General features: G+C 40.4%; 1 protein-coding gene across 8 annotated transcripts in view; it reads left to right on the plus strand.

Annotated features, from left to right (window-relative positions):
• Positions 1–11,610, plus strand: part of CNTRL (centriolin) — a 77,457-nt gene that overhangs the window by 59,454 nt on the left and 6,393 nt on the right. For 7 of the 8 annotated variants that reach the window (XM_019648244.1, XM_019648247.1, XM_019648246.1 and 4 more), the window contains 10 exons: positions 140–304; positions 1,051–1,210; positions 2,335–2,450; positions 2,534–2,751; positions 4,842–4,999; positions 6,064–6,137; positions 7,756–7,944; positions 8,381–8,606; positions 10,151–10,356; positions 11,367–11,507. In XM_019648244.1, the coding sequence (XP_019503789.1) occupies positions 140–304; positions 1,051–1,210; positions 2,335–2,450; positions 2,534–2,751; positions 4,842–4,999; positions 6,064–6,137; positions 7,756–7,944; positions 8,381–8,606; positions 10,151–10,356; positions 11,367–11,507 (1,653 nt within the window). The remainder of the gene's footprint in view (positions 1–139; positions 305–1,050; positions 1,211–2,334; positions 2,451–2,533; positions 2,752–4,841; positions 5,000–6,063; positions 6,138–7,755; positions 7,945–8,380; positions 8,607–10,150; positions 10,357–11,366; positions 11,508–11,610) is intronic. The other variant, XM_019648248.1, reaches the window with a different exon arrangement.

The raw sequence follows: 11,610 nt of genomic DNA on the forward strand, positions 1-11,610 counted from the left end.
TTTTCTGACAACCCAATAGAACCGAGCTAGCTCCTAATTTGTACTCACAACCTTTAGCTGGACTAACTATTCTCCATCTCAGCACTGAAAGCTGCATGTCCTTTGTAAGCTTTGCATCCTTCCCTTTCCTGTAATGCAGGTGACAGCTCAGCAGCAGGAGATGGCCTTCTTGGACAGGCAGCTAGGACATAAGAAGGAGGAGGTGCAGCTACTCCAAGGAAGCATGGTCCAGGCCAAAGCTGACCTCCAAGAAGCGCTGACACTGGGAGAGACTGAAGTAGCTGAGAAGTGCAGTCACATAAGGGTATATTTCTCAGTGGGTTTTCTTAAGAGTCCTAGGATAGTGCTAGAGGTTTATTTTGAGGTATTTTCATTGGCTCCCCACCAAATGCCAATATAAATTCCTGAATCTCGACCTCTCCATAACATCATTTTGGTGGTGGCTGCCATTTGTAGCTCCCCCCCATTCCCCCAATGTTTTCTGGATGTGCCCAAGGTTTTCTGTCTCTGTGCTGTTACCATATTCTTCTTCTCCAGGAAACCCCTTTCTGGGAATGCCTAGATCCTATCCATTTTTCATGGTCCAACTTCATGCTTAGAAGACTTCCCCAGCTTCCTTTACCTTGGAAGGAGTTTCTCTCTCTTCTGAGTTTGTTAGCTCTGCACGTTTCCTAGGGCATCTTAGCCTTTCGTGATCATGTTTATGTTCCCTACCCTACTCCCCACAAGGCCTGCGCCCCTTAAGGGCAGGGGCTATATCTGAATCCGCCTTTTTGCTCTATAGCACATTGCCTTTCCCAGAGCAAATATTGCATATACATAGTAAATGAAGGTGGTATATTACTTTCTTCTATTATACACAAATGTATTAGTGTAAAATATAGTGCTGCTCTTGACATAAAAGGCAAAAATGAGCTTGTTTCCAAATTAGAATTTCTATGAAATCAGACAGTTAATAACAGAACTGATACTAAAGTAATTTCCATTCATAATTTTGTGTGTGGGGGGTTTACTTTTTTCTTTCTTTCTTTTTTTTTTTTTTTTGTACAGGAAGTAAAATCTCTTCTGGAAGAACTGAGTTTTCAGAAAGGAGAACTGAATGTACAGATTAGTGAAAAGAAAACCCAACTTACACTTATAATGCAGGAAATTGAAAAAGAGGAAGAAAATCTTCAGGTAGTTGTAGGGAAAATGTCTAAACATAAAGCTGGTAAGTTTAAAGGAAAACAATCATATAAAGTCTGAGGTTGGAAATGTCTATATTCCAGGTCACAGAAAACATACAAATGGTCAAAGAGACTTCTTTTAAAGTTTAATCTTATTACTAACAAGCAAATAAAAGCAGATTATAAAAGGAATATGATATTTTCTGCCATTCAAATTGATAATGTTTATTTAAAAGCAAAATAATCATATTCATTGCTGACCAAGATGTGGTGGGAGAAGAGCACTTACTTCTAGGCTGTTGATTGGAGTATAAAATTGGAACACTACCCCAGTGTTTCAAATATCTTAAAATTTACACCTGTTGAACCATTTAGCCCATTTCTAGTTTTCTAGAGAGGGCAAGCATTTATATGCATGTCATAACAATATTTATTTTTTTTTAAGAAAAGTAAGCTTTTATTTCCTTATTTCACAAATTAAGCTGGTTTAGTTGGTTACTTGCAGCAATATTTATGACAAAATTTGGAAACATATCCAACTTAAAAGCCATATTTGTAACATTTAATGACATACAGAAATGCTAATGAGAGTAAAAAAATAGATAAATACAGAGTATAGACCCAATTCATTTAAAAATATATGTGTGTGTGTATGTATGTGTGCTGTGGGAGGAAATAAAATCAAAATGTTATTGCAATAGTAATCATCTTTGGATAGTGGGATAATGATGGGTTTTTGGTTTTTTCATTTATACTTTTTTGTTTCAAATTTTCTATAGTGAGCAAATATTTTTATAATCAGTAAAAGAGTTAGTGTTTAAAATTTTATATTTCAAGGGACAAAAAATTGTTATATAAATCTTGACTTATATTTTAAAGTTATTCCTATTTATTTTTATTAAAATTCTTTTAGGTGGGGTAAATGCTTTTAAAACTAGATCTTTGTTACTGGTTTTGTTAAAATGTTTTGTTAAAATTAATGCTTAGCAATACTTCTGAAGGATTTTTTCATTAAAAATACAATTAATTAGCTTCATTAATTCAGCACAACAAATATTTTTCGATTATCTATTGTTTCTTGTATCAGTAAATAGCATTATTTTCTCTTTCATTTTGTAAATCTTTTCAAGTTCATTTAATAGCATAGACCATGCTTTGTTTCTGTTAGAACTAAAGAATATTCTAGACATGTTGCACCTTGAAAACAATGAGCTACAAGGTTTGAAGCTACAACATGACCAAAAGATGTCTGAATTAGAGAAGACTCAGGTTGAAGTGCTAGAGGTAATAAACAAAGCCATTTTACCCATAACCAAACTGTAGTCTTTGTCTTCCAGCATGTTTGAGTTCTCCTTTATTTGATTTAGGAGAAACTGGAGCTAGAGAATTTGCAGCAGACAGCCCTGCGACAGAAAGGGGAAATAGAGAGGCAGAAGCAGCTCCTCGAGAGGGACAAACGGGAAATAGAGCAAATGACTGCTGAGATCCGAGCATTACAATCATGTGTTGAATCTTTGTGCAAAGAAAAGCAAGATCTTGAAGAGAAATGTGACATCTGGGACAAGAAGTTGGCACAAACCAAACGGTGAGAGCAGGAACAAATAAGCTTGCAAGATCACTTCTTGAAAGCTAATGCATTATAAACATAGTATTTAAAAAATTGGAAAATAGAGAAAAGGAAAAAAAAAATACCCCACAAACTCAGTAAAATAATGCCAATCACCAATAACATTTAGGGGTGAATTTGCTTTTAGGTTTTTTTCCCTAAAGCAATTTTTTAAATAACCTGTTGTGGTTTTTTAAGTAAAATAGTACATGCTGGAAGATGCAATAAATGGAGATACATATATATCTTGTTTGTGGGTAGGAAGATAATATTGTTAAGATTCAGTTCTCAATTTGATCTATAGTTTCAAATTAATCACAATCAAAATCCCAACATGCTTTTAAAATATGAACTGACAGTCTGGCTCTAAAATTCATATGGAAATGTAAAGGACCTAGATTAGAATCTAAAACGTTTTAGCTATGGCACCAAAACAACTTTGAAAAAGCAAACAAAAGTTTAGGGCTAACACTCCATGATTTCAAGACTTAGTGTACAGCTATGGTAACCAAAACACTGGTATTGGTGTGAAGATAGACAAATACATCAATGGAACAAAAGTCCAGAAGTAAACTCACAAATATGTGGACAGCAAATTTTGACAAAGATGCAAAACCATTTTTTTCAATAGAGAAAAGATGATCTTTTCAAAAAATACCACTGAAACATTTGCATATTCAAAACCAAAAAAATGAACTTCAATACATACCTCAGATTATATATCAAACTTAACTCAAAATGGGCCATAAACATAAATGTAAAACCTAACCTAAGTATAAAACTCCTAGGAGAAAACTTAGGAAAAAAGCCTTGTGACCTTGGGTTAGGCAAAATTTTTTAGATATGACACCAAAAGCATGATCCATAAAAGACTAAATTGATAAAATTGGACTTCATCAAAACTTAAAACTTCTGCTCCTCAAAAGACACTGTTAAGATAATGAAAAGACATGTCACAGACTAGAAGAAAAATCTTTGCAACCAAGTATCTGATGATAAAGGACTTGTACCCAGAATATATATATAAAGGACTCTCAAAAATGGAAAACAAACAACCTAATTTTTCAAATGATTTAAACAGATTTTTAAACAAAAAGATTTAAACAAAAAGATTTAAACAAAAGATTTAAACAGATATTTCACTTAAGATATATGGGTGACAAATCAGCACATAAAAAGATGTGCAGTATCATTAACCATTAGGAAAATGCAAATTAAAAGCACAATGAGATATCATTACACACCTATTAGAATGGCTAAAACTAAAAACTCACCACACCAAGTGTTAGCGAGGAACTTACCCATGCGGTTGGTGGGAATGTCAAATGTTAGTAAGATCACTTTGGAAAATAGCTTGGCAGTTACTTAAACATTCAAACATACACCTTCCAAAAGAGCTAGCAGTTCCACTCCTAGGTATCTACTCATGAGATGGGAAAGCATATGTCCATCCAAAGACTGCACACCAGTGTTCATAGCAGTTTTTATTTGCAATAGCCAAAAACTGGAAACAACGTAAATATCCAGCAGCTGGTGAATGGACAGACAAATTATAATATATCCATACCATGATATACTGCTTGGCACTAACAAGCGCTGGAGTTGATACACACACATAGATGAATCGCAAAGGAATTATTCTCAGTGAAAGAAACCAGACAAGTCCATACTCTAATTCCACTTATGTACAAGAATGTGTGCTCATGCATGTCTGGTTTTGCACAAATCCTATTATACACACAATTATGTTCCCTGCTTTACACTTGTCAGAAGAGATCCATGTTCATCACTGACATTTCTGGAATTCTGAGTGCTAGTCATGTTTTTATCCCTGATTTTTATAAAACTTCAATTTAGCGAATTAACTTTTTTAAAAATCTCGTATTTGGAAAGCTGAAAATAAGATTTCTTTTGAAAATGAGCTGAAGAGCTTTAAATGTTTTAAGATGTGTAATCACTCAGACTCCGTCACTGCCTTGTGAAAGCGTAGCACTGGTCCTCAGCTGTCTCGTGTGTGTGCTTGAACAGCTTATATTTGGCAATCTGACTGTTATGTGCTGGGATGGCAGGGTTGTGGCAGCCACAGAAGAGAGCAGCAAAATGGAGCGATCAAACTTACAAAAGCTGGAATTGAGTGTCAGAAAACTGCAGCAGGAACTAGACCAACTAAACCAAGATAAGCTCTCGCTGCATAAAGACATGGCAGCAATGCAGCAGCAGCTACAAGGTACGAGGCAGCGCGGCCGGGGCCCTGTGACTTCCTCCCATTAGTCTTCTTTAATGGTTTGATTTTCCTCATTTCAGAAATAAATCACGCTAAGGGGCCTGGGGTTTCTTTTAGAAGTGACAAAAATGTTCTAAAATTAGATCGCAGTGATTTTGCACAGATCTGTGAATATACTAAAAGCCACTGAATTGTATGGGTGAAATACATGGTATATATAGTATATCTCAAAGCTGTTTTTTAAAAAAAAAACTGATTGATGTTCCTTAAAGAACAATTTAAAAACAGGAAAAAGATGAAATAAAAATTACTATTGACCTCACCCCTTAGAATTCCTGTTTACAGTTTGGCAAATATCCTTCCAGATTTTTCCTAGGGATGTATGTTTGTATAGTTTTAGAAAGAAAAAACAAAGATGCAAATAATATCTTTATAACCAAATCTTTATAATTATTCATGGTTATTTAGAAGTCACTAGGTGATTCCAGCTAATGTACTTATTGAGCACCTACAATATCTTAGACCTTATACAAGTATTTTACATGCATTTTCTCATTTAATCGTTATAACATTTTCATGAGATAAAAATTATTATTTTACCCATTTACAGATGAGGCAACTTAAGCTTAGTTTCCTTGTCACTTGCTTAAGAGAGAAGTGACTTGCTCAAGCTCACACAGCTAGTAAGTGATAAAACCAGTATAAATATAAAATTTATTCCCAAATTGTCTTCCTGAAAGGTTGTACCAAATTTACATTTTTACTAGCAATGTGGAAGGTACCTGATTTTAAACCATGCACCTCTTTAACGCTAGGTATTTATTTATAAAAGAAATTTGTAAGGTTTTGAACATGGAAGTCTTTAAAAACCTGGGCTCCAAGCCCAGATCTGGGTTGTGCATGTACCTCTCTCTTTTTTGGCCTTTAATTAGATAGTATGACATAGTCATACATTTAACAGAAATACATTTAAATTCACTTCCACTCTACTGTGGGGGCGAGCTGATGAGAATCTGGAAAATGCATATATATGCATTTCTTATTTTATGTAAATGTTATTGCTGTAGAAAAACGAGAAGCACTGAACTCACTCCAGGAGGACGTGGCTGACGTCCAAGACCATTTGAACCTAACAAAACAGGTAAGCCTAACATGTAATCTTCCAGCAGTATCCTGAAGGCAGGCAGAGAATTGGTTGAAATAGCAGGTAAAGTCGGTCAGTTCCTTTTCATACCAGCAGGTCCCATAGGGCTATTTACATAACACAAATACCATATACATGACAATTTTGATGCAGAGCAGTGATTTTCTGGTTTATGTTAGCCCTAGAACTCTTGATTCAAATGTTTTACTCAAAGTTAGTAAATAAGGAGGTGGCTAGAGCAGAGCCCAACCCCTCTGTAACCCCTCTGGGGGCTTTAGGGGCCAGACGGACCATCTCTTATCTGCGGCACAGATGAGGCCTCCGAAGGCTGGGCTTAGATGTCATCCCTCACTGAGCTGCACAGTAACTGCCAGATCGAGACCTCCATCTTGTCAGATACTGGATATTGAATAGAGCGAATTCTTGACTCTTTTTTTTTTTTAAGATTTTATTGGGGAATTAGGGAAGGGGAACAGTGTTGGGGAATTGGGGAAGGGAACAGCCAAGTTGTTGTCCTTCAGTCTTAGTTGTGGAGGGCGCAGCTAGCTCAGCTCCAAGTCCAGTCACCATCCGGCTGCCTGTTGGCAGCTCGTGGCCGCTCAGCTCAAGGTGCCGTGTTCAATCTTAGTTGCAGGTAGGCATAGCCCACCATTCCCTGCAAGAGTCAAACCGGCAACCTTGTTGTTAGGAGCACGTGCTCTCACCAGCTGAGCCATCCTGCCACCTGTTGGCAGCTCAGCGGCAGCTCAGCTCGGGCGCAGCTCACTGGCCCATGTGGGAATCGAACCAGCGACCCTGGTGCTCAGAGCTCACGCTCTTAACCAACTGAGCCACTCGGCCTGCCTGAATTCTTGACTCTTGTACTTCTGATCATCTTCTTAAACACAATTCAGTGTTGTCCTGTGACAATAGTGCTATAATTTGAGTTTCAAAGAACCTCAAGCAAGTTGTGGGCCTCAGTTTCCACTATGTGAGTTAGGATTTGGGGTTGGATTAGATATCTAAATTACCTTCCATCTACCTTTAGGAGTCTGTGTTTCTAAGATGTATGAAACTTAAAATCAAAGTATTCTATCTTTTAGAAAGTCTTACATGGGTTCTTGAGACTGTAAAAAAATAAGGTAACTTGTTGTCGTTAGAAATACGGTCACTTGTTCAGAAATGCTCAATTTAGGTTCCTTGAAGAAAGAAATATGTGTGTATTGTTTTCTAAGTTTTTTAACCTGTACAAATATTTCAAATGGTAACAAAACTGTGACTCCAGGTTCATTTTCAATAAGAATTAACCTTATTCACAGCTTTTCTTAATCTTCATAGCAAGCCTGTGAGGTGGGTGGTGTTTGTTCCCTCCTTGGTGACAAGGCAACTAAAGCCCAGAGGAACTGAGTCTCTTGCTGAGGTTCTGACATCTTCTGTCTACTTATTTTTTTAGGCACTAAAAAGAGGAATGCCAATGATTGGGTTTTGGGGACCTTTGTATAAGTTTGTTGAGATAATGAAGGATATGGAACTTTTATGCTTCTCGTTTTGTCAGACTCAGTAGATTCTGGAGTGGCACCAGCCACCTCTAGTAAAGATGGCACGTCAGTGTTTCAGTGTATTCTCTCACCCATAGGACCTGCTCCACGCCACCACACAAAAGGACACGCTGCTCAGTGAGCAGGCCAGGCTCCAGAAGGGCATCAGTGAGTGGTTAAAGAAGCTGGACGACTGCCGAAAAGAGGGGGAGACCAAACAGCAAGAGCTTCAAGTGCTCCAGAATGAGATTGAGGAAAACAAGGCCAAACTAGCCCAACAAAACATGGTATTTCACATTCATGATTTTACATAACAGGAAACACTTTGTCACGAGTGTGAGCTTTTATCCCTGGCAGAAACCTGCTGAGAAGTACCAGGCCCTGGAACTAGCCTCCCTGAACTGCCCTGTGTAAGCAGCGGGGATTGTACACAAGCTCTGCCTCCCGCGGTATTATGTGTGGACCATTAAGACCTTAGAACATTGGTCCTGTGAAGAAGCTTGATGGCCACATGCCATGTGCTGCTTGAATTCCCTTCTCACGTGCTGGCCACATGGTTTCCCAGGCTCTGCTTGATCACCTTTGTGAAGGGAACTCCCTGCCTGTCACGTGGGCTGTTTCCTACTTTCTGTTGAACTGGAATCTGTCTAGTGTTCATGAAGGTCCCCTCATCTGGGACACTATTTGTTCTTTTATGATTAACTAAGGTTGTTCTCTATTTAGATGTTTCAAAGGCTCCAGAAAGAGAGAGAAAGTGAAGAAAAAAAATTAGAAGCCAGTAAAGTGGCACTGAAGGAGCAGCAGCACCAGCTGGAAAAGGAACTAACAGATGAGAAAAGCAAACTGGACCAGGTGCTCACAAAGCTGTTGGTGGCTGAAGAGCGTGTCAGGACTCTGCAGGAGGAGGACAGGTGGCGGGAGGCCCTGGAGAAGACACTCGCCCAAACCAGTACGTGTTCTGGGACAGCGCTCTGCAGGGGTGGGGGTGGGGGGCGCCCTGCTGCTTGTCTTGTGGGGTGTGGAAGGGAGACGCAGCCATTGCCCGGGAAGGAGCAGCACAGCAGGGCAGGAAGGTTCCCATTTGATCCCGAGACTGACTGTTAAGCCTTTTCACTTGACGTATTGCCGTCTTTGAGAATACTGTCCCGAGAAAGGGGCAATAAGGCGAAGAAGTGCCAAAAGGGGCTCCAAAGGCTTTTTGTGAAGTACATTATTTATGAGTTTGGGGAACTATTACCCATTTTATCTCAACCAGTGAAAAAAACAATATTAATTATTTTCTATCCAAATTTGACAGTGACAAATTTCTGTCAAATTTGACAACTACCAGAATACAGGTATTTGACTTTGGGTCTGTCTGTTCTCTCTTGAGCCATATGTACACGCGTTTGACATGGGAATCCAGGGTAAATGATTGTTCTAACATCAGTAAGTGTTTTTTCTTTCATAGGCTGCAGGGTTTAATAATGCTCAGAAAATGTCTCCCCGAGTGAACTCAGTGCACTTGGAGATCTGAAAGAGTTATTATTTCTTTTTCTCTGGGAGCTCTTAATAGAACCAGACCCAACTTTTTGTTATGAAAATGAAACTTAACAAATATGCTGAGTGTGACAATGCCAGGGTGTCAACGTGAAATCTGGATAGGGTGTTACTCTAAAGAGGGTGACCAGAAAAATGTGTAATTTATAAGCATTATAAATTGCATTATTTATTTATAAGCATTATTTATTGAGTACTCACTATGTACTAGATACTTGCATACATGGTTCCCACTGAACACCAGGAGATAGGTTCCCCCTGGGAAATCGGGTTTGGACTGCTCCAAGCCCTGTGATCTTTCCATGGCACCGCGTCCTGTGAAGGAAGAAGCATGGTGCGCCTCCCTTTATTAAAATCCAGGTTTAGGGCCGGCCGAGCTCTGAGCAACAGGGTCGCTGGTTCGATTCCCACATGGACCAGTGAGCTTCACCCGAGCTGAGCTGCCACTGAGCTAACGAGTGGCAGGATGGCTCAGCTGGTGAGAGCACGTGCTTCTAATGACAAGATTGCCTGTTCGATGGTGGGCTACGCCCACCCGCAGCTGGGACTGGACTCGGCACCTTGAGCTGAGCTGCTGCCCGGATGGCTCAGTGGATAAAGCATGGGCTCTTAACTGCAAGCCTGCTGGTTTGACTCCCACATGAAAAAATAAAAACTGAAATCCAGGTTTATAAAAACACTTTGGCAGTCCGTTCCATGTTTCCTGCACCTCAGGATTGGTGCTGCTTTTAGTCAAAGACTCAAGGGAGACAACAGCTCTCTATCACTTTGGAATCAGCCCACCGGGAACCGATTATGTCAAGAGGCACCTTCATCGGGGCCTTTTTCTGGAGCTCTGATGTGGGTTAGGGGAGACGTGGAAGACTCAGTGACGGGGAGTGGGTGACCTGTCATGCAGTCTGCCCAAAGCCAGCCCAGGGCCTCTCACTAAACTACTAAAAATGCTCATTCCAGAACACCAGCTTTCAGAACGGGAGCAGCAATTAATGGAAAAATCAAATGAGCTGCTGGCTCTGCAGAAAGAGATGGACTCTATGAGGGCCGACTTTAGCCTCCTGCGGAACCAGTTCCTGGCCGAACGAAAGAAAGCTGAGAAACAGGTTCTGAGCCTGAAGGAAGCACTTAAGATCCAGCGGAGTCAGCTGGAGAAAAACCTCCTTGTGAGTACCCAGTGCCCTGGCAATTTGTAAGGAAGTGATGCATTTAAATGTTTACACTAAAACACTACTTGCAAAGTAAACAGATTACCTGTCCACCCAGTCCCTAGCCTCTGTTGTTTTGGGTGTATTTATGCATATTTTGTTCTTGAAGCTAATGGCAGGTTTCGCCTGAGTCAGGCTGCAGCTCCAAGGAGCTCTGACTAGCTGGCTGGAAAGATGGTCATGTGAACGGACAATGGCAGCACAAAGCAGAGAGGACTCCTCACTAGCAAACCTCTGCTTACCCCTCCACTGCGGGGAGAGGGGGCTTGGGAGAAAGAAGGCTTCTGAAGACATATTTACACAGCTGCAGTCATTGCTCACAGATTTTTCTCATCCTGCCCTTTTCAGTCAACACTAGCTTTAATTAATCATTACCCCAAAACCACGAAGCTCAATCTAGCATGCTTTTATCCCTGAAATAAATTTTGGGAGATGATACTCAGATGAGTCCCAAACAGTTTATGGTGAATGGAGGCAGATGTGTAGCAGTAGGGACTGTCCCAGGAATGGATTTTTCTAACCCCCTCTGGAGTAATTCATGGAGCCCTGTTGTGTGAATGGAACTTTCCAACCATGTGTGTTTCCCAAAAGATGATACCCTTACAGCTGGTGATAGGCAACATGATTGTAAACATAGCATGCAAATGTCTAGATTTCAGTCCTCCCAATAACCCTATGATGATGGGGATCATTGTTCCCATTTTGCAGACAATTAATGGAGGCTCAGAAAGGGACAGTAACTTATCAAAAGTGATGTTGCAGATCTAGGCTTCAGACTGGACTAACAGACTGAGCACGTATGAACTCCAGCTGTACCACAGCTGCTAATGAGGCAGGTAGAGTCACCTGCCTTACAGCTAGGACGCTGCGGCCCGCGTGGGAAATGGCGTCACAGCCAGTGAGTGTGTGAGCCAACAACGACACGTCCATGTGCTGGGCCCCAGAGTCATTTTCCTCCCTCTTGCTAGGAGCAAAAGCAGGAAAACAGCTGCATGCAGAAGGAAATGGCAACCATCGAACAGGTGGCCCAGGACAATCACGAGCGGGCCCGGCGCCTGATGAAGGAGCTCAGCCAGATGCAGCATGAGTACACGGAGCTCAAGAAACAGGTGCGCCCCTGATTCCCCAACACTGTTCCCCTCCCTCAATTCCCCAATAAAATCTTTAAAAAAAAGAAACAGGTGTGCCCAGGACAAAGGGCTCGGGAGGCAC

The sequence above is a fragment of the Hipposideros armiger genome, unplaced genomic scaffold (assembly GCF_001890085.2).
Source record: "Hipposideros armiger isolate ML-2016 unplaced genomic scaffold, ASM189008v1 scaffold_123, whole genome shotgun sequence".
Classification (NCBI taxonomy): Eukaryota; Metazoa; Chordata; class Mammalia; order Chiroptera; family Hipposideridae; genus Hipposideros; species Hipposideros armiger.